At 46.0% G+C, this 27837-nt stretch overlaps 1 protein-coding gene across 1 annotated transcript in view; it reads right to left on the bottom strand.

Annotated features, from left to right (window-relative positions):
- SV2B (synaptic vesicle glycoprotein 2B) overlaps window positions 1-27837 on the bottom strand; it is an 89572-nt gene that overhangs the window by 25067 nt on the left and 36668 nt on the right. The window contains exons 4-8 of the mRNA XM_075558413.1: window positions 18675-18808; window positions 17299-17388; window positions 11776-11886; window positions 9319-9407; window positions 7891-8055 (exon numbers count right to left, since the gene is read on the bottom strand). Of these exons, the coding sequence (XP_075414528.1) occupies window positions 7891-8055; window positions 9319-9407; window positions 11776-11886; window positions 17299-17388; window positions 18675-18808 (589 nt within the window). The remainder of the gene's footprint in view (window positions 1-7890; window positions 8056-9318; window positions 9408-11775; window positions 11887-17298; window positions 17389-18674; window positions 18809-27837) is intronic.

The raw sequence follows: 27837 nt of genomic DNA, 5'->3' as shown, positions 1-27837 counted from the left end.
CCTAGCCCAGGGAAAGCAAATCACAAGTAAACCTCCCATTGACTTCCGAAAGGAAAACAGATGCTGAGGTCTACAGTGTCTAAGGAACGAGGAAACAAACTTCTGCCTGAATACTTCATATCAGTTCTCAGGCCCCCACATCTTGGCCTCACCCTTTCGCTCTACAACCAAAGAGGAGTCAGGGACTGCACCAGCACACTCATCCCTTCTCCTCTAGGAGATTGCATTTAGAAATCTGAAAGTAGCGATGGCAAGAAATGGCTTCCTCCAGCTCCAATATATGGTTCCAAAGTGTGGAGTCTTTTTATTGTGTGGAACCCGAGGGAGATATAATAAGTGGACTTACGAGTGTCCATATGAATTCCCCAAAGTATTATAATTGTATTTCATGGAAAATCAGGAAGTATTTATGCTGGGAACTCTTGAGCTGTTGTCAACCAAATAATATCTAAGAACATACATTCTTGTGCCTTGGTGAATCTGTCAGTATGCCTAATTTTCTTTTTCTTTAATATTAAGGGGGAAAAGTGTTATTGATATCAAGGGGGAAAAAGTAGAAAATTCAGTAAATATGGTTGAAGCAATTGGCTGTTCATAAGGGGAAAGATTATGATACTCAGAGATTATGCCCAGTAGACAATTCAACAAATATTGTTGAAACAATTGGCTGTTCATAAGAGGAAAGATTCGAATACTCAGAGATTATGCCCAGATAAGTTGCCCCAAATCAAGCTCCGCCACTGTCGATTTTAACTCACAGTGACGCCAAAGGACAAAGGGTTTCTAAGACTGTCAATCTGCATGGAAACTAAGAGCCACATATTTTCCTGCCAGAAGAGTTAGTGGGTTCAAATCATTTCACACTCATGAGTCTTGAAATACAAAGATTACTAAAATGAGGGGGACATGGAAGCACCCACATTTTACTCTCTTACCCACTGCCATAGAGCCAATTCTGGCACATGTGACTCTGGGGAGGGTGTAAACTTGTCATGGGGACAGACAGCCTCATCTTGCTCCTATAGAGTGGCGGTGGGGAGGGGGGAGTTGGATTGAGCAGCCCACAGCTGCTCACTGGAGCTTGCCTACTGGTGCAGGCAGTGTGAATTAGGGCAAGGACATTGCAGAACAATTTGGCAAGGGACACTGAAGTTGAAAATGCTCGCACCTTCCAGCCAGCAATTTGACATCTATGTGTATATATATATTAAAAGAAATTTTATAAGAGTACTACTGCATTACTAACAGCCAAAAAAACCTACTTAAATATCCATAAAAAAGGAAAACTGATTAATACATTATGGAATACCTACATAATGGAATTAAAATAAATGAAACTGAGCTAAGTTAACCAACACAAAGAATTCCCAATACCATCGGTTAAAAAATGAACAAGTTTCAGAATTTATAAATATGCATACTTATTTATATGCATATTTAATATACAGAAATACATATCTAAAATTTTTAATATGAGGAACAATATTATTCTGTGTTTACAGACACATTAGATAAATGGGGAAAGGATAAAAACGTGCACGGAAATGTGAACCACCACACTCATGACCGTGACGTCAGCTACCCCTGGGAGATGAAAGGACTAGAATTAGGAAGGGTCACGTGGTGTGTAACATTTACTTTAAAATCTGAAAACAATATAGCATCATTTAGGACTTTGTAAGGTTGATTGTTCTTGTTCCATTAGGTATTCTTATTGTATAAATGGTCTCTACTTTTTGCACATGCTAATTTCATTATGACAACATGGAGATGAAACAAAGCCATTGTTATTTGCAGATGATAGGAATATAGATCAAGAAGAAGGGGAAAGTCAACCGCACTAATCAGAAAATTCAACATAAATATCCAGAAACCAATGGGATCCCAATTTACTTGTGTAGATGTTTGGATGGGGAATGGCTACCTTTTCTAATAGATGCCCCAAACCAAAATATCAGGAATAGACATAACAAAACTACGCAAATCCTATGTCAAACTATTAAATTTTGAAAAGGGACTTTATTAACTTTGAAATATTATATATCGTATACATCAATATTATCATGCTCAGATGCAGAATAGGGGGTGTAGAAAGGCGCAAGAGTTAACTAGGTGTTCCAGCTAGTTACTGACCAATTAAAGCTGGGATCCACTTCCTTACGCTCAGCTTAGGCCTAAGCGAGACGGTCCCTGGTCAATTCCCCATCACTGGCGTCTTCAGCTTTACTGTACTGGCTAGTCAGGGAACAAAGGAGCCTCCAGAGATGTGGGTAACCTTTCATTGTCATTCCTGAGCGAGCCCTTCCATTCTTTGCTAGAGATGGGTTTGCGTCCTTTGTCTCTGCTCCAACGCCCCCCTCTTGTACTTAACCAGCTGCCATCAAGTCACCTTAACTCATGGGGACCCCGTGTGTGTCCCTAGAGAGTGTTCACTGTCTGCACACTCAGAGACGCCCTATTCTTCACACTTCATTTGAGAGCTCAATCCTTTACATTTGATTCTCAGTCTGAGCCTTTCACCCTTGACCTTCACTGAGAAACCAAGCGCGCTGTCCTGTTTTGCATCGGCAAAGCCATGTGTGTGAGCAGATATTACCACTCTGGGTTTGCTTGTGCCACAAGCACAAGGGTGGTGTCTCCGACCTACCAGGAACTCCAAGGGAGAAAGATGGGGGTATCTGTTCCTGGAAAGATTGGCAGTCTTGGAAACCTGATGGAGCACCTCTAGTCTGAACTACAAGGTAATTGTGAGTCCAAAATGGACTCTGACAATTGATTCATCTAGGATGAAAAATCATTCTGCTTCAATCAATAACAACAGAAGCCTATGTAACATTTTGGCTCAGGATTTAAAACGCCCACTTATTCATTTGCTTTTCTTGAATTGACCAATACTCAGATCGGCACTCACTACCATCCAGCCGACTCTGATTCATAGTGACCCCGTAGAATAGCGTAGAACTGCCCCTGTGGGTTTCCACGACTGTAACTCTTTAGGGGAGTAGAATGGCTCATCATTCTCTCGTGGAGCTGCTAGTGGTTCTGAACTGCTGATCTTGTGGTTACCAGCCCAAGGCCACTATGCCACCAGAGCAACCAGATCCCAGCAAATGTGCCAGGAGGCTACAGGTGCCTGGGGAACAGGCCAAAACTAACCTGTGCACTTGGGTTACTTGTTGGTGGCAAAGGGATTCATCTCACAGGTTTTAATAGGATCTCCTTTATTGGCCAAGTCTGCCAATGAAGCGGAAAGCCCTCCCAACATGAAAGGTAATTTCCCATGTGTCATAACAAAAAGATCCCTGCCATTGAGTCTCTGCTGACTCATAGTGACCCTGTAGCCCAGAAGAGAACTGCCCCTGTGGGCATCTGAGACTGTAACTTCACGGGAATAGAAAATTCCATCTATCACCCAGAGTGAATTGGTGGTTTCAAACTGCCGGCCCTGTTAGTAGCCCGATTCCTAGGGCTCCTCTCCATGTGTGACAGCCAAAATAATCAATACATTTTACCTACATTTTAAATCATTGAGTGATTATGACTCAGAGTGAGTGCTGCAGGACAGCGTAGAAATGTTCCCTGGTTTCTAAGAATGTACGTTTTTACAGGAGAACACAGCTCCAGAGTTCTCTTGTGCAGCAGCAGCTGGTTTTGAACCACTTGTCTTGCAGTTAGAAGGCCAACGGAGAACCCGTTACATCACCACTGTAAATAACAAACTCTTATTCATAGACTTTGGTTAAGCTGCTAAAGAGGCTTGAGGTTTTCAAAGATGCGATGGTTCCAGCTCCTGACCAGCAGATGTCAGCAAAACGAAAGAAAAGAAATTAGGTCGTTTCTTTGCTTAAATCCATTTCCAAGGCTTGGGTTGTCCTGGAAGCTTGGACTGCTAAGCCAAAGTTCGCCGGTTCAAACCCCTCCACCACTTCTCAGAAGAAAGATGAGTTTTTCTGCTCCTGTAAATCTTTACAGGCTCAGAAACTGTATATGGTTTTTCTGTGTTGGAATCAACTCGAGGGCAATGGATTTGATTGTGATTTTAATTTGATCCTCCCAAGGTGGGAGGAGGGAATCACTGCCCTCACATTGGCTTCAACTCCGCATGGCCCCATGAGTGTCAGAACACAGCTGTGCCCGGGGGGGAGGGGGGGTTCAAGACTCTGACCTTTCAGCAGCAGACTGGCAAGTCTGTCTTTCAAGGTAGGCATGGATGGACTTGAACCATCTTTCCATTAGCAGGGAACATACTGACCGTCCGTGCCACCAAAGGACTCTTCCAAGGAGAAATTTCACTCTTTGTTCAAGAATTTGCTGGGGAAAAGTCCAGACTTCATGGGATAGTATACGCCTGACTACCATCAGGCTGATGACCCAATGGAATGGTGTCTGAAGCCGTCAGTCTTTACAGGAACATCGTTCTCAGTCTGTACAGGAACAGAGAGCCTCATCCCTCTGCCTCAGAGGAGCTGGTGGGTTTGAACCACTGACCTTACAGTTCGCATTCCAATGCTTCCCAACAGTGCCATGGACCACCAAAAGAACAAATAAATTTGTCTTGGAAGAAGTATAGCCAGAATAAATGCTCCTCAGAGGCAAGGATGGTGAGACTTCATCTCATGTACTTTGGACATATGAGGGGGCACCCTCCCCTAAAAAAGTTGGCAAAAAGCTCTCCTGGGCAGGAGTTTAATAGTACATACTTTTCCTGCTAGGTGAGTACTGGGCAACTCTCTCTGAGTTAGTGCACCAAGTGGCATCGCCAGGGAAGGTTCTCTCTGGTCACAGTGAATTTTTTTGTATAAGCAGTTTTACTTGAAATTCTTTTCTTTCTTTCTTTTTTTGTGGTGGTGAGGCAGGGAGTTGACCAATTTAAGAGAAACAGCATGCGGGTGTAAAATTCTGTTTCCTGTTCGGGAAAAATGCTGCAGAAATTGTTGTGATGTTGATCAGTTTACAAGGACAGTGTTAGGGGGAAAACTCAATGGAGTGGCTTTCTCATTTCAAAAAAGGTGAGATGTAGATAGGTGATGAACGTTGTTCTGGACGGCCATCAACTTCCCAAAAGGTTGAAAATGTCTACTCATAGTGCATTGGGAGTTCATTCCAGCAGATACGAGTGTGTGACCAAAAAAAGGCCTGATTTGTGGCAGACGGGGGGCTGGCTTTGCCACCACGACAATGCACCTGCTCACACAGCCATCTCAGCCCACCAGTTTGGGAGCAAAAAACAGCATGCCTCTCGTGCTCCACACACCTCACTCACCTCACCTCACTCCCTGCGAGTCCTTCTTGTTTCCAAAAAATGAAGAGGGACATGACAAGACAGCAATTTGACGACATAGAAGAGGCGGAGAACAAAATGAGGGGGTGCTGTCAGCCATCAAACCGATGAGTTTGAAAAATGTTTCCAAGAACGGAATAGCAGATTTGACAAATGTATTAAGTGTAATGGAAAGCACTTTAAAGGTGATAAGGTTGTTTTGTAAAAATATAATTTAATACAAAGCTTTGGGAAAATAATCTATTTTGGGGGGGTCACCTCCTCTCGTGATCAGGAAAATGTGCCCCTGGAAAAGGACACCATCCTGGTAAAGTAGAAATGAGGACGCGCCTGGGAAGATGGGTTGACACGGCGGCTGCTCAAACGTAGGACCAGTGTGAGGACCGGGCAGTGGTCCGCTCGGATGTGCTTAGGGTTGCTATGAGTCAGAACCAGCGCCAACAGCACCGCATACCAACAACAGCAGAGAGAAGGTTCTGGGGCTGGGGTGTTGTGGTTCCATTTCCTGCCTGAGCTTGGAGAATTAGACTCTTCCTGCCCTAACTGTGCTTATGGGATAAAAAAGAAGCCCCATCTTTTCCTCTTTCTCAGAAAGCTGTGCTCTGTCCCTGCTTTTGGACCATTAAGAAACGGCTACATTCTGGGGATGCGCATAGGAAAAAAGGGTCAAGTGTGTGCTCTGCCGAATTGCAGTCCTGTGGATTACCTGGGTGGCCTGCCTCCTGAAAACCCAAGTTCTCCTGTGCTCGGCTCGGCTCAGACTCCACTGGAGTTTGGAGGAACCCTGAGTGGGGAAGAATGCGTGTGGGGGGACTTTGTCTCCTTAGGGATCTCAAAGCAGGGTGGCCGTGGCAAACAAGATTCAAGCTCAAGCGTGGGGCATCCAAGGCTCTCAGGAGTTTCTCGGTCTCACCGGCACAGAGGGAGCAGCACCAAGTTTTAAGCAAGTTATTCGTGATGGCTCAGGGTAATTACTGTACACACCAACGAACATCGGTCACTCTCAATTCACGGCGATCCCATACGTGCGAATGGAAATGTGCTTCCCAGCGTTTTAAAGGGACGCTCTTCAGACTTTTCTTCTTCGGTTCCTCTGCGAGGACTTGAACCTCCAACCTTTCGGTTAGTAGCTGTGTGCTTAACAGTTTGCACCCTCCCCCTCCAAAACAAAAAAGCTTCACTGCCAGCTGACTCATAGTGACCCGCTGTGCGTTTCTGACACAAGAGTAGAAAGCCCAGCCTTTCTTCTGAGGAGCTGCTGGTGGTTGGTTTTGAACTCAGAGCCACGCAGATCGCAGGCCAACACATAACCACGACAACTCCAGGGCAGGAATTCCAAAACCGCAGCTACTCTACTATATCACACGCCACCTATGGCGATGTATGGAGCCCTGGCGGTGGAGTGGTTATGTGTTGGGCTTCGATCCACAAGGTCAGCAGTTTGAAATCGCCAGCTGCTCCGTGGGAGCAAGACTGGGTGTTTTACTCCTGTCAACAGTTACAGTCTCGGGAACCTTCAGGAGGGGGGTCTCTACGCCTCGACGTAGCAGTGAGTTGTGCATAGGCCTCTCTGCCGCAACATGAACTGACCACAATTCATGGATCGTTTGGCATAGTTCATTCTGAATTTTATTTCTCTACCTTTGATCCCAGTCTGCCTTAACTACCACTGCTAATGTACTGAAGACAGACTATTTCCCCATTTCTAATCTACTCCTCCTAATTTACTACAGGCCAGATGGGACAATGTGGAGAAACGACGTAGAAAAACAGCATACAGGAGATTAGAATACGGGTTCTAGTGGGTTTCCCATAAGGAAAACGAACAAGTCTTACCATACGGACTCTGATATACCAGCTTGGAGCCCCGAGGGGCCTTCTTTGCTTCCAGCTTGTTTATTGTGCTGTGGGTGTCTTACCTAGGAAAGTGGGCTTTTAAGGATATGTTTCCCACTTGCCTTTACTTTAAACTGGAAGTGTTCTGTTTCTTCCCAAAACAAGGGATAATACAACCTTCTGTTCTTTCGAAGTCTTGACATTCATCATCTCTTGCACTTAGGAGTTTTGCTTCAGACTATACGTGATGCTCAAGTCAGACTAACAGTTGCCTCTGCCAGGAAAAGCCAGCTGGCCCAGGTGTCTGTTATTATGGCGAGAAACTGAAACCAGCTGGCCGGAGTCAAAAGGAATAGACTGGAAGGGCACCGGAATCAAAGAACAAGATGAACCACCAGGTCCTGGATGCTTCAGGAACCCCAACAGGGAGAACCTGGACCCTCTCCCCAAGCAGTCACCCTGAGTGGGACACAGCTCTGGGCATGTATTCCTTAAGGGTAAACCACTTCATTGCTTCCCCAGGCAAATGGCTCCGTCTCTGGTCAAATAAGGGCAGAGTGGGAGTCGGTACAGTACAGACACATCAGGGACTTTAGCACGACCCTGGCAGCGAAGGTAAATTGAGGTGACTGCAATATCCTTGGGGCTCATTTCTCAGCATATCTACGTTTTGTCCGTCCCCCCGCCCCGTGGGCTCGCTGCAAGGCACGGTCTCCAGCAGGTGCTATTGCTTTGCTCTGATGATCTGAGAAAAGCCCAAGGTCTCCACTTACTTGTCATTCACGAGTTTCCCATGTTGGTGAATCTGATTTTCCATCGTGAAGTTGATTGTAGCACCAGACACATGCTCACCATAAAATACCTTCATTTTAGACTTGTATTCTTCATCTTGGAAATACCGAATCATATCAGGGAACCAAACAGTCAGTCCATAGTAACTGAAATAGAGAGGACAAAATGTGGGATTAGCAGCACGCTTCATTCCTTCATCATCCCTACTCTACAGTCCTGAGTGGAGATTCTCAGGTTCCTATAAAGCAGATGAAAACAGTCCAGTAATGAACATCTGGTCATACAAATGATTGTATTCTTAGATCTAAGGAGAATAATCAAGACCATCTCTACAGATTCTGAAAAAGTGATTCAAAATCAGCATCCATGCCTTATTTTAATCATAACAATACATTAGGAAGTGGTGAGGTACAATTGAAAAAGAAGTTCATAACTCAACTCAAAGTGCAGCGTCTTTCTTAATGGTGAAACACTGGAAACAGGAGGGAGTCCATCATGACCACTAGCATGAAACTCTGCGCTGTAGGTCTCAGCGAACTCAAGAACAGAAAGAATGAAGGAATATAAAATAGACGGTGAAGAGGTAAAACTGCCTCTACTTATCACCTCCAAATGGTAGGATGCAAGAGTTCATTGTTAATTGTATGTTTCAACTTGCCTAGGCTGTGGTGCCTGGTGATTCGTTTTGACTATCGGACAGGATAAAATTACCCCTTTGGGTTTTCAAGACTAAATATTTACCAGAGCACATAACCACACCTTCATCTGTTAGAGTAGCTTGTGGTTTCAAACTGCTGACCTTGCAGTTATCAGCCAATGTGTGACCCACAACCCCACCAGCCTCCTTGCATGTCACACAAAGCTAGCAAATAAATCAGAAGGGGCGTCTTAGAAAGGTTTCCTTGTTGTTAAAATGGGAAACTTGGGGAGAGGCAGCCTTGTTCTCCTTTAGACATCTTGCAGTTACAAGGAGAGTTGACCTAAGGCTGAAATTCTCCCTGGAATCTGAGCCTGCCTTGCTGCAGATTGTGAATGTGCAGGATAACAGATTTCTTCATTATACGAGCTCCAAGAGTGGGCGGCCTGCTCCTTACAGCCAAAAAATCCTCTTTGATCCAAACTCAATGAGCTAAAAGCAATTATAATCTACATAGATGAGGCAACTGAGAAACAAGGAGATCAGAAAACACACTCCCTGCAAACATGTCAATCCTGACTCAGCGTGACCCTATGGGACAGAGGGAAATTTTCCTTTTTGGTTTTCAGGACTGTCTTCATGAAGGTAGCAAGCCTCGTAATTCTTCCATGGAGAGGCCCATGGTTTTGAACCACGGACTTTGCCGTTAGTAGCCCAAGATGTAATCCGGGGTTCTTGGGAGGTTAAAGAATTTAAGTAAAATTAAACTTACCTTAAGGCCATGGCAAACCAGACCACAGCCAGAATCAGTGTGTTCATTCTATAGGGCCCCATCACACAGTACAGGGCGTTATCCCAGACCTAGAACCAGGCCAAGAAGAGGCATCAGAGGGGAGATGCAATGAGGTGGAAGAGCTCGTTCCTATGATTTCCTAATAAACTGGCTAAATACTCATGGAAAGAATGGACAGCCCATTATCTACCCGGGGCAGCAATTCCATCAACAGAACAACAAAAGCCTCTTCTCTGATTACTGGCTGCCTCAAACTCACAGTCCAATAGCAATATCCCCGAGAACACAACAGTCCACTAACAAGACCCAAAACACTCTGAGTTAGGGCTTCAAAGGGTCTAGAATGTCCCCAAGTCCCCAATAACGTTGAGTAATGAGATATACTCCTGGTCATGGGCATGAAGGATAATTCAAATATTTGGCCAGCAGGTGCCACAAACACCATGCACTTAGTATATCGTGGCCAGTAGGTTGCACCCGTGCTCAGCAGCTGTCTAGCTAATTGCCCGTAAGAGCCAGTCTCTCGAGGGAAAAGCAATAACCTTCATGAAGAATTGTTCTCAAATATCAGTGGCAAACCTTGGGAAGTCATTTCTAGAGCTCACCCTTCCTGTGTCTTCTTTAAAGAGAAGTTGATGCAGGGGGAACAGTTTCTCAGATTGAACATGTGGTGATGGTGGTGGGGGTGGTGGAGAGGGTAGTGGTGGTGGTGGAGAGGGAAGTGGTGGTGGTGATGGTGGTGGTGGCGGTGGTGGTGAGGAGAGGGTAGTGGTGGTGGTGGTGGCGGTGTGGTGGTGGTGGTGGTGATGGTGGTGGTGATGGTGATGGTGGTGGTGGTGGTGGTGGTGGTGATGGTGATGGTGGTGGTGGTGCTGGTGGTGGTAGTATGGTGGTGGTGATGGTGATGGTAGGGGGTGCTGGTGGTGGTGGTGGTGGTGATGGTAGGGGGTGGTGGTGGTGGTGATGGTGGTGGTGGTGATGGTGGTGGTGATGGTGGTGGTGGTGGTGGTGATGGTGGTGGTGGTGGTGGTGGTGGTGGTGATGGAGGTGGTGGTGGTGGTGGTGGTGGTGGTGGTGGAGAGGGTAGTGGTGGTGGTGGTGGTGGTGATGGTGATGGTGGTGGTGATGGAGGTGGTGGTGGTGGTGGTGGTGATGGTGGTGGTGGTGGTGATGGTGGTGGTGGTGGTGGTGGTGATGGTGGTGGTGGTGCTGGTGGTGGTAGTATGGTGGTGGTGATGGTGATGGTGGTGGTGATGGAGGTGGTGGTGGTGGTGGTGGTGATGGTGGTGGTGGTGGTGATGGTGGTGGTGGTGGTGGTGGTGATGGTGGTGGTGGTGGTGGTATGGTGGTGGTGATGGTGATGGTAGGGGGTGCTGGTGGTGGTGGTGCTGGTGGTGGGATGGTGGTGGTGATGGTGATGGTAGGGGGTACTGGTGGTGGTGGTATGGTGGTGGTGATGGTAGGAGGTGCTGGTGGTGGTGGTGGTAGTGCTGGTGATGGTGGTGGTGGTGATGGTGGTGGTGGTGGTGGAGAGGGTAGTGGTGGTGGTGGTGGTATGGTGGTGGTGATGGTGATGGTAGGGGGTGCTGGTGGTGGTGGTGGTAGGGGGTACTGGTGGTGGTGGTGCTGGTGGTGGTGCTGGTGATGGTGGTGGTGATGGTGGTGGTAGGGGGTGCTGGTGGTGGTGGTGGTGGTGGTGGTGCTGGTGATGGTGGTTGTGGTGGTGGTGGTGATGGTGGTAGTAGTGGTGATGGTGATGGTGGTGGTGATGGTGATGGTGGTGGTGGTGGTGGTGATGGTGATGGTGATGGTGGTGGTGATGGTGATGGTGGTGGTGATGGTGATGGTGGTGGTAGTGATGGTACAGGGTGGTGGTGGTGGTGATGGTGATGGTAGTGGTGGAAGTGGTGGTGGTGGCGATGGCTGTGGCTGTGACTGTGGCGGTGGTGATGGCAATGGTGGAGGAGGTGGTGGTGGTGGCGGTGGTGGTAGTGGTGGTGGTAGTGGTGAATCTATGCTGTCAAATCCATTCCAACTCATCGTGGCCCTATATGACTGAGCAGAACTTCCCCCGTGGAGTTTCCTAGTCTATGATCTTTATGGTTGACACATATTTTCTCCCAGAGAGTTCAAACCATTGACCTTTTGGTTAGCAGCCAAGAGCTTAAGCATCGTCACTGGGGCTCTGCTACACCCTTAGAGATATCTGTACTGGGCAGGAGAAGCACAGGATTATGAGGGGCTCCTGGATCCACTGCAACTCAGAGGCAGACTTCTACAAGGATTCAAACATCCCCATTTGGGTTGCTTCCTCTCCATCGCTTTGCCTAGGCTGATAGAAAGTACGCAGCCTTTATTCTTCATCACTGAAGCTAAGGATTCCCACAGGGCCATCCTCTCATCATATATATATATCATATATCTCTCCCATAGTACCTCTTTGAAAGTGGTATTGAATCTGACCAGCCAGCGCTGGTACCAAGTTCCTGTTGAACTTTGAATCTCAATAAATTCATCCATTTGCTTGGGAGTTTTGATACTGGACACCTGAAAAACAAAGATAAGTTAAGACCTCAACCCCATTTTGTGTCAGTTTTATCTTTCATTTCTTGGTTTAATGCAGCTGACTTTACAAACGTCTTTAGGGCCAGTAGGTCTGTGGCATTCTCTAGTTCAGTGACTCTTAATGAAAGGTGAACGCAGCACCTCTCGGGGCACTTTCTCAGGTCGCTGTGTCCCACTACAAAAAAATGAGTCAGACTTTCCTTCTAAATCATATCTTCAGAAAACTATTTATTAGTGAATCTTAGCATCATCTCCACTTACATGTGATTTCCTCACAGGACAGGGGTTCCACCTTAAGTTCCCCAAACCCAGTGCCATTATATCAATTCCAACTCATGGGGATCTATGTATCCATGCAGAATTGAACTCCACAGGGGTTTGCTTAGATTTGGTTTTTAATAATTAAATCATTTTATTGGGGGCTTGTACAACTCTTATCACAATCCATACATACATCAATTGTGTAAAGCACATTTGTACATTCATTGCCCTCATCATTCTCAAACCATTTGCTCTCCACTTAAGCCCTTGGCATCAGGTCCTCTTTTTTTCCCCTCCCCGGATGCTCCCTCCTCCCTAACAAGCCCTTAATAATTTATAAATTATTATTTTGTCATATCTTGTCCTTTACCCACTTTTCTGTTGTCCATCCCCAAGGGAGGAGGTCACATGCAGATCCTTGCAATTGGTTCCCCCTTTCCAACCCACCTTCCCTCTACCCTCCCAGTATCACCACTCACACCCCTGGTCCTGAAGGGAACATCCGCCCTGGATTCCCCGTGTTTCCAGTTGCTATCTGTACCAGTGTACATCCTCTGGTCTAGCTGGATTTGTAAGGTAGAATTAGGATCATGATAGTGTGGGGAGGAGGAAGCATTTAGGAACTAGAGGAAAGTTGTATTTTTCATCGTTGCTACCTTGCACCTTGACTGGCTCATCTCCTCCCCTATACTCCTCTGCAAGGGGATCTCCTGTGGCCTACAAATGGGCTTTGGGTCTCCATTCTGCACTCCCCCCTTCATTCACTATGGTAAGATTTTTTTGTTCTGATGATGACTTATACCTGATCCCTTTGTCACCTCATGATCACCCAGGCTGGTGTACTTCTTCCATGTGGGCTTTGTTGCTTCTGAGCTAGATGGCCGCTTGTTTACCTTCAAGCCTTTAAGACCCAAAATGCTATACCTTTTGATAGCTCGGCACCATCAGCTTTCTTCGCCACATTTGCTTATGCACCCATTTGTCCTCAGCAATCGTATCATGGAGGTGTGCCCCAATGATATGAGTTTTTGTTCTTTGATGCCTGATAACTGATCTCTTTCACACCTCATAATTAGTCTGGTGTGTTCTTCCCGTTTAACTCCTTTATCCAAGTTATTAGGGTATGTACTTATAGAAAAATTTCCCCAGTTCTTAGACTAAATAGAAGAGCGTGCGCACACACGCACATCAAAGCAGTGTCAACGATCTCTTTCAACAGATAGTTTGCCAAAGAATTAAAATGAGTTTGTCTAAGGATTAAAATGAGTAATATCCATATCTCTCCATCTCTCTTTTGCCAAAGGGTCATGACCCTGAGAACAAGAGAGAGAGAGAGATGGGTCGGGATAGCCCACCGCCCCAAATACGGACTGTTGGGTTGTTAATTCTCAAGCATTGGGCTGCATTCAATGTGACTCAGCTTTTCTAAATCCCACAGCAGAGAATCTTAGACTTTGGGGAGTGTCCATCATCCCTTTGCAGATATGATTAACACCAGGCTGCTCTGTACAAATAGTCTCTTCCCACAGATCGCAGGTGTGCAGCTCTTGGGAAGGTTACTGTGCCGGGCATCATACAGGGAAACAAGAGATGAGCAGAAACTTCAGTATACCCCTTTGGTTGAACCTGAATTCCATGTTGTAAGACACTCCTTCAACCCACCCCACCCCACGGTTATCACAGTCCCTGTTGCTGTTGGTCCCCATTAAGTCCATTCAGATTCAAAGGAACCCATGTCACAGAGTAGAGCACCTCTAGAGGGATTTGGGGTTGACATCTGGATGGAAGCAATCATCAGTCCAGTTTCCCACAGCACTGAATGCGGGGTTCTCAGCACTAACCCTCAAGTTCGCAGTCCAGCTTAGGCCAATTTGCACCACCTGGCCTCCAACCACGATCTCTAGTTGCACCCAAAGGAGACCAGGGAGGAAGCTTGCCACCAAATCTTGAAGCACCTTAAAAAATAAACTACACTCCAAGGCTTTAGGATTGCCACTCAAGCAAAAGGGTTTTTTAAATTGGCTCTTAGAGAAAATAACACCTTATTCCCAAAGGATTTGGGAGTGGGTGTGTTGACAACTTCAAGGGCAATTACTCTAATTTACAATGAACAAGAATTCTTGTTTCAGGTTGACTCTGAATTAGAATATTTCCTGTTTTCACTTCAGCCCTGCTGAGCATCAGTTCTTGGGGAGGATGGTGGTGGTGGGAGGGGGTGGGGGGGCAACACTTCAATTCAGTGAACACCAGCCAGGTGGCATTTCAGATGCTTACGAGTCAGCAAGTGGAGGTGGTGGGACCCAGAACTCAAAGGGAGGGTGATTAAGGCGGCATCTGAGGTTTGGAGCCCTTATGGGGGCTACTGAGCACAGATACCAAGGGTTTACACACTGGAACAAAACAATCACGTCATCACACAGGGCGCTGAGTACTCGCTTCTCGCTTCCGAACCAAGCCAGCTTGCTGTGAGCAGTTGGCACTTTCTGATGGAAATTCATCATTTCCTTCTTCCCTTCCCCTCCCTTCCCTCTGTCCACCTCCTCCCCGCAATCCCCACTGCTGCCATCTCTCTCTTTCACCATGCCGTCGTCTACTTTTACGTAGTTAATATAGCATCAAGTCAGTATGAAATAGTGACCCTACTAGTTTACAGTTCACTTCACCTTGTATAGTTCTGGGTGATAAAGTTGTTCGGTGCCTTCTGACTCACAGTGAGCCCGTGTGTGAAAGCATGAAACACTGCCCTGTCCTAGGCCATCTTTTTGGATAAAAATACCACTAAACACAGACCTGGTAATGCACGTGTGTTAGAGTAAGAAAAGACTGCAGTGTTTCATAGCCTCCCATTCACTTAGTATTGCCTGAAATGTCTTCCTTAGGAATGCAATCCCAGCAGTCAAATGAGAAGCTCTGGCTCTCTAGGAAAGGATTTAGTTTGTCTCTGGAAATTGGAAATTTGTTGAATCCCTGGCTAAGATTGAATTCCTCAACACTAGAGGGCTTAAGTTGAAATAGATGGTCAACAGAGAATGGGGTGACATATTTATAAGCAGCCTCCCAGTAGGGCAGGCCTATCTGATTGGCTTAGAAGTTGTCCTTCAAAAAGTGCTAGCAAATCCCTGCGTGACCATCACCAGTGACTGGGCAGCACAAATGGTTGGTGCTCAACTGCTCCTAACCAAAAAGTTGACTGCTTGAATTCACCCAGGCACTGTGGAAGAAAGGCCTGGCTGTCTACATTCATAAGGGCACAGCCATGAACAAAAAGAAAAACCCTATGAATCACAGTTTTACTCTGACACACATGCGGCTGCTAGACATTGGAAGTGCATAGTAAGAGCACCTACTGTGTGTACAGTGGTAATCTGGAAGATTGATAGCTTATCTGGGAAAAATAAAGGATGCAGCATCATTTACCTATCTAGAGTCCTCTTAGAGGGCTATGAGTCTGTTTAGAATCAATATCTTAATAAACTGTGTTCTACTGGATTAGACATTGAACTGCTAACCAGCAAGTCTGTGGGTCAGATCCATCAGCGGCTCCCAGGAGGAAAGACAGTCACCCCTTCTTCCAGGAAGCAGCACAGACTAGTGGAGTCAAACTAGTAGATTCAAATAGCTGAGGGCAAAGCCAGGGAGCCGCCAGGCTCCTTTGAGACAACAGAGACAGGTCATTAAACTCCGCCCAGGAAGAAGCAGGAAACTGGTCAGAAATGTGCACTTCCTCTGTTGTGGAATTGGGGGTGGCAGGGATGAGTCAAATATACCCAGATTTCACAGAGCAGGGACCCCCAGTTAACACCCTGCCCTCCACATCCACAGTCCAGCAGGGTGGGAAACCAGCATAACAGCTGTGTTCCTCACACTTTTTATTCGGAGTGTTTTTCGACTAACTGTGCAGCTTAACGAACGTGCTTCTTGTAGGGCTTGGGGAGTAGTAAGATTGGGGCGATGGGACAGGGGCTTGCCATGTGTTGGGGACAGGGGCTTGCCGTGTGTTGGGGACAGGGGCTTGCCGTGTGTTGGGGACAGGGGCTTGCCGTGTGTTGGGGACAGGGGCTTGCCGTGTGTTGGGGACAGGGGCTTGCCGTGTGTTGGGGACAGGGGCTTGCCATGTGTTGGGGACAGGGGCTTGCCGTGTGTTGGGGACAGGGGCTTGCCATGTGTTGGGGAGATTTGGCTTGGTTTTAGGTTACTCCTCAAAGACAGCACCAGAAGCTACAACAAGGAAACAGTGTGCAGGGGCAGGCTCATTGTAGCACTATTCAGATGGAATAAAACAGGACATATAAATAAATAACATTAGGGGACCTAGCTAAGAGATCTTTGTTAATGCTTCTAATTATCACATTACTTATTCGTGATTAGGGTTACTATAAGGCAGCGAATAAAATGCTTATGAATATTGTCCCACGCGCGCGCGAGAGCGAATAAGTCCAAGCCAAAAGTACTGTTGTCCTATGAGAGTTTTCCTGGATATCCTTAACTCATCCACTCTAGAGCCCTGATCATGCTTCTGCATCCCTCTTTTTATTCCTCAAGTTCAAGGAACTTTGCAGAGGAACCTGACTGAGTGCCCTGAGAAGGTCCAGACGCTACTTGGAAGTGTAGAGACCCTTTGAGGAAGGTTTAGTGAGGTGGAAACAAAGCCTCCTGAAGTACAAAAACATAGATGGAGGCTATGTCAGAAAACAAGAGCTTTGCATTTTGACATATTTTTCTTTAATGCGGGTTTCTATGGTTTTCCAGTAATACTTTTTTACTTACCTTCGAGTGTATGTATTTGTAATCAAAGGTACACATGCTTACCTCTTTGGATTATAACTAATTCTTGCTGTCATCATTTTAACGGGAAACAATTTCTCTTTCTTTATTTCACCACTCCTTATCATAAATAATGTTTAATGGCCAAAGCCTATACTTGTCATTTTGCTGTCATAATTTTATACCACCCAAGAAAAACCCAGAAGGAAATCTAAAAATAAAAGAAGAATTCTTTTACGGTGACAGGCAGCTATGTTCTCCTTTTAACACACTTCCTGCTAATGGGCTTATGTAGCATTAATTTTTTAATAAACAAAAAACATAAAGAGTGAGGCTCACCCTCTTGTTGCCACAGGCAACCATACTCACCGTGAACACCTTCTCCGGAGAGCCCTTAGCCCTCATGTTGGTGTCATGGACTTGCTTGAGAATCATCCAAGCTTCGTCATGTTTGCCCATCTGGCAAAGCCAAGGAAAGAGGCATCGGAAATCCATTACCGATCATACTCTCTGCTGTTAGGGATGGAGAAAACTGCAAACCCAAGAGCTCCTGGCACCTAGTCTGAAGTAGTTGGATATAGGTTCACCAGCTACTGGACTCACCAACACCAGAACATCTCCAGCCCATGGGGAAGCTGGAATTGAGTTATACCTCCATGCTTTATTGTCATTTTATCTTTTGTGCCCACACGGTACCTGTAAGATGATCTGGGTGGAGGTTAGCCTGTCAATCGGGTCACAGCTTGATGAGCTCCTTTGGAAAGGCAAACATGATAAATGACGCTCTGGAGGCCAGCCCACCCCCCGCCCCCTCGCTCTCTGCCTTGACCTGCATGTCAGCCAGCCACGCTGGGACCGGCCAGAACCCTGGAGGAGACCTGTCCACTACCATTGGATCCATGAGACTTTGCACCCACCGGCCTGTGATCTTCCTGCATCCTGCATCACTGCATGTGGCTACGTGAGTCTGAAGAGGGACTTATGGACAAGTATCAGACTTGTGGACTTGATCTAAACTGGGCTTGGAGTTTTACTTAATATATAACTACTTCTTGGTATAAAGCTCTCTCTTACACATATATGAGTGTCACTGGATTTGTTTCTCTAGTGAACCCAGCCTAACACAACCAGGATGGTCCATTCACAGTTAAATGGTAGAATTGACTGCTGGGCTGGACAGAAAGCAGGGGGGAGGATATACCTCGCTGACAGGATAAAGGCAAAGAAGCAATAAAAGATGGATTTTGAAGTAACCGAGGATGGAAAATGTCCTGCTGTATCTCTCTCCTGGCCAGTGGGACTGGAAAGGGGACTGGCATCACTGTGTGAAGAACTCAAGGGAGAAGGCTGCTAGATTCCATTCTCAGGGCGGCGGGGACCGCTCTCCAGTAGGGAGGGACCACATTCTGAAAGTGACAACAGGATCTAGCTTTCCCAGAGAGGGCACTGCAGTGTGGAAAAGTCTCACAGAGCTGCCTAATCAGGACCCTGGAGAGTTCGAGACATGAAGCAGTTGCTGGTCCCCCCACTGTCTAGCCTCAGGGAGTGACTCTCCCTCTCTGGGCCCAAGGAGCCCCTGAGTCCCTCCCGCTTCCACAGTCCACCCAATACAGCCATCACACCCCGTGACTGCGACCTGGGAGGCAACAGGCGCAGGCATGGAGCTGAGCGGCAAAGAGAAGCAAGGCTAAGATTCTTGCTGGCGTTTGGATTGCTCACACAGAGATGGTGAAGGCACAACTTACCTCCAGCAGAAATCGTGGGCTCTCGGGCATGAACTTGAGGGCCACCATGGACACAGTGCAGGGCAGAGCGCAGATGATGACAAACACTCTCCAGCTATGGAAATGGTAGCTGGTCCCCATGCTGAAGCCCCAACCTGCGAAGAAGTAAAGAGTTTCACTTGGGCGGGAGGAGCAACTCCAAGGCACTCTAGTTTCCCCACGGGAGAATCACCCGAGCCCTGGTTGAAATGCACCTTTGCCCAGCTCCACCTCCCCAGCTTCTGGTGCAGGTCTGGGAGAGGAGCTGGGGGCTACCCAGACATTAGATGACTGTACAGACAGCGACCTAGACCCAAAGCAATCTCCCTCCCCTGACTGACTATACACTGTAGAATCCCTTCTTTGCCAGGCTGCCAGCCCTCCCAAAATGGCATGAAGGTTCTCGTGCTGACATGAATGGACAGACCCTCCACACGCGCTAACCCAGTGAGACCGAGCATCCTTGTATGATCCTCAGTTTAGTGGGCATCCGGCTCTGGAGGACCAGGGATGTGGTCTGGAGAGGGGTTGTGGCTCCTGTGCACTTGTCCTGCGTTCAGGGACACTTTGTCTCATGAGAAAGTGTGATTTGTGGGGGGCTGTGCAAGGCGAGGGGCTTCCAGGAGGTGCCCCCTCTTTCCCAGGTCCATGTAAAATGCCCGCTTCAATGCCAATGGTTCGGTACTACACATTGAAGAATATTCTAATTCTTGTTTGAGTGAGCTGTGATATCCAAATGAATCCCGGGTCATTGAAATGAACCAGAAAACTGACTGGTTCTGAATCAGCTATCATTGCTCAAAGCATTTCTGAAATCCGCCGTTCAACATTGCCTCCAGGAGTCACAAAACAGTCGCTGAAATATCCCTCTGGGGATCAAGAGCCAGCAGGAGTGGACAGAGCCTTGACTTTTGCCATCACGAAGACCAGTGTCCAGTCCTACCTGTGGCACCTCCTGGACGTGGCTATGGACCTGTACACAGACATGACCTCCTCCACAGACCTGCGATGTGTGAAAGCGCCAGGGATCCAGCACTTGCTCACCTGTCTGGAGGGGGGATCTGATTCTTTTAAACAAAGCTTCCTGGCATTTGGTGTCAAGGATTTTTAAATAATATAAAGATTAGCAAAAGGCTTGTTATAAAAAAGACCAGGCTACAAAATAACAGAATTTGGCTTTTTTGTGGCACTCGGAATATCTCCGAATACAATTCCAATAATCTTTCAAAAAGGCAAATATATATCCATAAACACACACACATGGGGTGGGCGGGGGACTTCAAAAGTTTACAGAATTTTTCTATTATCTTCTCAATTTTCCACACACTTTTTGAAGCGTGTGTGTGTGTGTGTGTGTGCGCGCGCGCACGCACAGGAGAGTTTGAAAAAATATGTGGAAGTACACATACACATACCTTAGGGTAAGTACAAAAATATACTTGCAGAGGTTTATTCCAAACAAAACATGTTTAAATATGTCCCTGCTGTCAATCAGTGGATGACTACAGGCAAGTTCGTTCAGGAATACACTTGAGTTAGTTTCATGAGGGGCCTTCAAAAAAAAGACACACACACACACACACCCCCAAAAATGTGGCTTCTGAGGGGATCTACTGGGCCAGCTCAATCTGAGGCAGCAGGGTCAGTTCAGAAGGGTATGAAGCATGTTCTGGGAGACCCCCAAAATGACCATCTTAATAGACTTTCTTGAAGAACCCAGCATGCTCAAAGGGTCTTCTCATGAAGAAGTTTTGAAAACTGCATCGATGACTTAAAATCAGGGAAGTGACATGGTGATTTTTTTTTTCCCCATCAAGAAAAAGCAATGGCTCCTTCTTTCAGGGAAGAATGGCTGTCCTACCAGATTCTCGGTGGGAAACCTTCCTCCATCCCCCTGTACCCTTTATCTTGCCCCTTCAGACTTCTTTTGGTTCTCAGACTCAAACAACACTTAACAGGGACTTGAGTCGCTCCAGGATGCCCAAGCTCCCATGTGAAGGTGGAGCAGAGTAAACTCCAGGGAACCGAGAGAGAAATGCAAACACCGCCCACGGATGGTGCACACCTGCATGGGGGCTACGTCAAGAAACAAGAGCTCCACCTGCGTCTTTCTGTTTCGTAAAGGGGCTGCCTCGGATGCTGCAGCAACACTTTTTGACTGGCCATAAGACGCGGATGCATATAGATGTCCCCCAAGCCTCATTTACTTAAAAAGAACATACTGAACTATATACCCTTAGTTAAAATTTTCTTCTAACTTATAAGACCTCACCATGGACCTCCTCCAACCACACCCTGCCCAGGAGGGAAGCAGTCCTTCAAGTTCAGAGGACAAGGGCACCCGGAGTCACGCCCTCCCCCCCACCCCATTTCCAGACCACATTCCATGTAGCCAGGAGCCCAGATCCTCGCTACACAGGAAAAGCAAGCCAGAGCCAGAGTAGTATCTACATGTTCTCTCAACTCATGCCATCCCCAAATTACTCTGAGATAGTTAGAAGTCAAGTCAATCAAACCTGCATGGCAGTCAGCTCGTGTGGGGGAATCAAAGAAGAAGGGAGAGAGTAGGTGTTTTCAGAGTGTTAAATTCCGTCTGGAAATTTTTTTCAGTATGATGCTATATGTAAATGATCCAAAATCCATTCTTCCCTCATGCTTCCAGGGTTTTTATGGTAATTTCAGTCAGCTGCCTATCTCAGATTCACGAAGCGGTTCTTTGGGATCTTAAATTAAATAAAATTAAATGGTGACATGCTTCCAAACATTTGAAACAACATTAATTTGGAAGTCGGGCTTATTCCGCTGAATGATCTTCCAGCCTGCCCTACTTTTCTGCATCAGAATTTCCACAAACGGCTGGTGGTGCTGACTATAATAGAAATTAATCTTCCCTAGTCTATTCATTTTCTGGACTGTGCCCATGAGATCACAGGAAAAATTCTGAATTTTTCATTTCTCTTTCTTAATGAGCCAGCATTCCAAATTCCTGGTGCTAAGTATGGTCTACTCTCACTTCAGTCCTGCAGAAGCAATTCCGTGGGTCGGACACGCCTTACATGAACATCAGCCTCGTTTCTGTAGGTATGCCTTGCATTTGTCCCTGCTTAGTGGAGGGGATGTTAGAACAGTAATGTTTTGGGTGTATGAGAAGGAGCAGGAATGTCTGATTTGCTATTTAAAAATTTTTAAACATTTGGTCTTGGTAAAATGAGATTTAGACTATGATTCTAGTCTATTATATTTCTACAGGCTAAAGCCTGTTTATACTAAGACTGCTCATTTAAGGAGCTCGTGGGATTTTTAAAATTTATAAATCATTTCATTGGGGGTTCTTACAGCTCTTATCACAATCCATACATCAATTGGATCAAGCACATTTGTGCATATGTTTCCATCATCATTTCCAAAGCATTTTCTTTCTACTTGAGCCCTTGGTATCAGCTCCTCTTTTTTCCCCCACTCCCAAACCCTCCCTTCTCATGAACCCTTGATAAATTACAGATTATTATTATTTTCCTACCTTACACTGTCCGCTGTCTCCCTTTATGCACGTTTTTGTTGTCTATCCCCCTCAGGGGGAGTTGGGGTTGTTATATGTCTATCATTGCAATCAGTTCTCCCTGTCCCCCCTTTCTCCCTCCGCTGTCCCCCTACCCTCATGGTATCACTGCTCCTATAACTGTTCCTGGGAGATTTATCTGTCCTGGATCCCATTTGTTGAGAGATCTTATCTGTACCCATGTACATGCTCTGGTCTAGCCGGACTTGTAAGGTAGAACTGGAGTCTTGATAGTTGGGGGTAGGAAGCATTAAAGAACTAGAGGAATGTTGTGTGTATCACTGGTGTTATACTGCACAGTAGCTGACTCATCCCTTCCTTGTGGCCCTTCTTAGGGGGATGTCCAACTCTCTACAGATGGGCTTTAGGTCTCTACTCCAACCCCCCTCGTTCACATATAATTGCTTGGGGTTTTCTGATGCCTGGTATCTGATCCTGTCAATACCTCATGATCATGCAGGCTGGTGTGCTTCTTCCAAGTGGACTTGGTTGCTTCCATGCTAGATGGCCGCTTGTTTAACTTCAAGCCTTTAAGATCCAGATGCTATATCTTTTGATAGCCAGGCACCATCACCTTTCATCACCACATTTGCTTATGCACCCAGTTTGTCTTCAGCAATTGTGTTGGGAAGGTGAGCATCACAGAATGCCGGGTTATTAGAAGAAAGTGTTCTTGTGTTGAAGGAGGCCTTGTGTATAGGCCCCAAATCTGTCTGCTACCTTAATACTTAACATATTACTACATTCCTGTCATGACACATTAATACATTTACATATGAACATCACTATATTTATACCTCAATAATAGAGGCTTATATTTTAAAATATAGTAGAACCTTGCCACTCCACAAACTATGTAAGACAGACACCTAGCAGAAAAGCAAAGCAACAGAGAAACCTTTTCCATGCAACTGTCTGATTCTGGCCTAGGCTTGCAGCATGGCCCCGAACACCACGTTTAGTTCATTGCTTAAATGAAGAAATCTAAACTGCAGGAGACCTCACCAAACTCACCAAAGGAAGAATTAACCAAAGACATTTTTAAAAAGGAACCACAGGAAGCGGTTGATGAAGTGGACTGTGAACAAGATTGCGAGGAGATTTTGAAAGTACAACAAATTTAACAAGCTCTACCAGCCATTCTTGCAAGTGAAGTCAGAACTGATCACCAAATCCCCAGATTCCCGGGCAACCACACCAGTCAGTGGTCTAAAGTTCCCACGTTCCATTATTTGGCAGGAGTTGAAGTGACAGAATTCAAAGATATCCAATCTGTTTATAGAATAGATTTGTATTTTGATGGAAAACCGTAGCTCCAAAAATAAAGTTCTCTCCAACGAATTTCATCTGGATGAGGGCGGCGACCCATTCTCAGAGCCGATGGAAAGCCAATGGCTACCTGGATGGACTGTTCAAGTCAAACACAGAATAAAGTCCGTGAGCTCTTTTATGTGGTACCGACCATCGGATGTCGGTGCAGAGGAGCTAGGACAGGGCATTATCCTGAAGGAAAGGAAGAAGATGATGGTGGAGAACAAACAGAGTTGGAAGATTGATGAAGAAGAGAATAAAGAGGAAGGTGTATAAAATGATGAGCTGACGAGGAAGGGGGAAAGGATGAAGATGACTAAGCGAATACGGATGGATTCCAGTCTCGATTTTCGTTCCCGTAAATTGCCTGGAATAATTTGCAGTCGTTTATTTCTGTTCCGCTCTGTTTCCCTTTGTGCTCAGTTGCCCTGTTCTTGTGGTCTCTTTTCTCTCCTTTTACACCATAGTTCTCAATTTATTTAGAGGGGAAATACTTTGAACAGAATACTGTGGGAAAAGAATCTCTACCTAAATTTGTAACAAATTAACTGTAATCCCTTCCATCTCAGCTATGCAATAAGAACTATGGAATGAACACAGCAACAGGCTTGGTCGGGGGACAAAAACCCTCTGCTCCCGTCTCGCTGCTGGAAGCTGCAGGGTGAGTGGACACTGTGTAGTTCTACATAGAACTCTAGCCTTTACCCTCCTTTCTCTTTATATGGACCAGACATTATACTGTGTTCCATGTGAACAAAAACAAGTTAACACTGACAATCATACATCTTGGCTACTTTTCTCATTTTAAAAACATAGGGGGAAATTTAAGGATGTTATAAAAGATGAGCACAAGGTAGGTTTCAGATGTGTTTAAGAAGTGTCATTGCGGGCAATGAATGTACAAATGTGCTTTACACAATTGATGTATGTGTGGATTGTGATAAGAGTTGTATGAGCCCCTAATAAAATGATTTTTTTAAAAAAGTAGTGTCATTTCAATTGATGATGAGACTTTTAATATGATTATCTCCCACTGGTGACCGGAGTCCTGCCACTTAATGGGAAAACAGGTGAAACTTGCATGCTCTTTCTTGGGACTGACTTCTCTATTGTCTATTCATATGGTCGTTCATTCAGGTTGAAGTTGAAGAAAATCATAACTAGTCCATGAGAGCCAACATATAACCTTGAATATATTCCACTCCATGTAGAAACTTTTCCAGAACACTGAGCATGAATGACAGAAGACCCAACAAGCTGTGGAAGAATATCATGCAGAAAGATCACAAAAGGTTATTTACAAGACAGGAAGGCAACGAGAAGACCAAAGTGGACACCCAAAGAAACCCTGAAACTCGCTCTTGACTGGAGAGAAGTAAAACATCGGAACCGAACGTTTCACAGGGCGGCTCAGGAAGACAATGTATTGTACTGAAGTGTGCAGAGATCTTGCGGTAGAAAGTCAAAGAAATAAGAACAGAGTCAGCGAATCTCAAGGTGAAAGAATTGAAGAAGAAAAATATCCAGGCCTGGAGTTGCCTATGGAAGGATCCCGTGGGCAAAATATTTGACAATATAGAACGCATCACAAGATAACGGATTGAGCCTCCGGCGAATTCCCTCTGGGGATGTAACTAACCTCGTGAGCATGCAGAGTGCGGTGGAAGATGGATTGGTGCAGAACCAGCTAGTTTAAAATCGACCACCTTATCAGTTGACCTCCCGTTTGGCATATTTTAAATGTGTTCGGGTTTTTAATATTTCCTGTTTCTTTTCTATTGGGGTTTTACTCTGATTTATTTGGTTGTTGTTATTTATTTTTGTTTTGTTTGTGTGTTCTCTCTCTCTCTCTCTCTCTCTCTCTCTCTCTCTCTCTCTCTCTCTCTCTCTCTCTCTCTCTTTTTCTCTCTTCCTCTCTCTCTCTCTCTGTAGGTTTTCCAGTACATGAAATCTACATGGTTGGCTGTATAGATAGGAACCAGACAAACATCTTATTGTGGGGAGTGGAGGGTAGGTTGGAGGGAAATGGAGCTGGTAGCTCTCATACAAACACTGTACATGATGACTATGTTATCATAGTTCTACAGGCTCAATATCCAAATCAGAGTTTCAGCTGTGTTGATTCCTGTCTTGTCAGTCACCCCAGGCCCCTTGTCTTGCAGACAGACAATCATTATATGGCATGTTCTCTCCCTCCGTGTATGTATCTGTGTCTATTTTATTTAGGACCTATCCTAACCTGGCATTGTCTCATGAACATAATAAAATAAAAATCCTTTCCCACGCAGGATCAAGCACAAAGACCAGAAATTTAACACAGATGTTTGGGATAAACAGCTCAGCCAATAATACCTATTGTAGTAGAGACATGGAGCACGGGTGGAATTAATCCCACTTCCTATTCCACGGAGGACCTGCCAGCTTCTAGGACAGTGGAACTACTAGGAGTGTGGGGATAGGGTCTTCAGATCGCACCCCTAATACTGTCAAAGTGGGTGATGCCAGGGCCTATGGTGGTGAGTGGACTGGAGGGGATGGGCTACCAAGGCAGTGGCATCACAAGGGTTGGTGACATCCATTTTCCAATGTGGTGACTTGCCATCACCTGACCTCCACTCATGTCACTCACCACTCAGTGTGTAGGTGGGCTGAGGCACCTATCATTGAGGGGGAGAAGGCGCTCCACCGTAGCCTAAGAGAGAGGGGAGGGCTATGGTGTGCAGGCGTAGGCCAGGATCCCCAACCGTGTTTTGGAGACTGGGCCCTGAGGATGGCCAGGACTGCCCATGAGGGATGACGTAATGAGTCACTGCATTGAGTAGCACCAACTCTAGTGCCATCCCAGCTTTGCAGTGAGTGGAAGGTTGAAATTGGCTCGCGACGTAATTTACTGTCATCAAAGGAAGCATTGACTTGGTGTAGCGTGGAAGCTTTCCTTGCACACCAAGGGGTCTGCTATTAGGAGAAGGCCTACAATCGCTATTAGGAGAATGGCCTCCCAGAAAGAAGCCAGTTCTAGTAGAAGGCTCACCTGGAAACTGCTCTCAGCACTTCTTCGCAGCCCGGGAACTGTGGAAAGCAAGGGCTGACGCAAATGATCACCTTGCGCAGGTGAAGAAACATGGCTCTCACAAAGTGAGGTGACTCATTCCAAGTCACACAACCCCTCGATTGTTCAGTGTTTGTTCAGGCTTATTTGGACCCCTGCAAAAGTGTTTCAATCATTTACTTAACTGTGGAAATAGTTCCCTAGCAATGCCGCCTGTGAGTCCGTTACAGGAGGAATTGATATTCTATCGAGAACTGTGTGTTGGTGTGTGTGGGGCGTACAGGTGGGGGAGGCAATGTCTCAGAACCATGGACTGCAGATACTCAAGTGTGTTTAGGTGAACAGTAAAGTGCACAGACTAATACCAGAGGTAATGCACTTTTGTATCTAAAATGATAAAGAATTGCCTATAGTGACAGATTGATCTGGAAACTCTTCCGCTGGTCGATTTTTCCTGCTTATGTTTCTTCTGTGCTTCAGATCTAAAACCCATGGCTTATCAGATGTTAGACATGGCGCAGACTACATGCTCTTCAGTCCCCAAAGCCATTTTCTAGGCACTCCGCTAGGTTGCATTTCCCAGTATTCTTTGCAGCAGGGTCTGGGCAATGAATCTGAGCAGAGATGCCGTGCTCCACGTCCTGACCTACCCAGTGAATGCTGTACAATTCCCCATTGCCCTTTCACTAGATTTTGTACGGCCCATATTCCCAATGGTAGAATTGCACGATTGAAGGAGTCGGAGTCCATGACTTACAGTGGGAGCACAGCCACCTGCAAATCAGGAACTCTGCCTGGACTTTACACGAGAAGGAAACTTCTCCCACCTTAAGCCACTGCGAGCTCAGAGTCTTTTAACTTTTGAGAGTGATGTGCTCCACATCACCTTAATTAATACCATCGGAATTACCTAGACCTAGACCGAATCTTGTTTAAAATATAGACATGGAGCCCCTGGTAGCCGGAAGGCCAGATATAAAAGAAGGGCAGTAGGGAAGCGAGTGGGTGGCAGAGGAGTGTCAGGTAGCTTCCATCCAGTTGCTATTAAGACAACGTTGAACCATGATGTCCCCGTGTGCTCTGAGAGTATAACTGTGCTCCTCCGGGCTCTCAGTGACTGCTGTCAGAAGTAGATTCTAGAACTTGTTTTTTGTTTCTTTGTTTGTTTTTGCCATGGAGTGAACTAAAGCCTCTAACCTTTTCATTACCAGCCAAACAAGTTAACC

This window comes from Tenrec ecaudatus, chromosome 9, assembly GCF_050624435.1.
Source record: "Tenrec ecaudatus isolate mTenEca1 chromosome 9, mTenEca1.hap1, whole genome shotgun sequence".
Classification (NCBI taxonomy): domain Eukaryota; kingdom Metazoa; phylum Chordata; class Mammalia; order Afrosoricida; family Tenrecidae; genus Tenrec; species Tenrec ecaudatus.
Note: the sequence above shows the minus strand (reverse complement) of the source record. Positions and strands in the feature narration are given on the sequence as shown.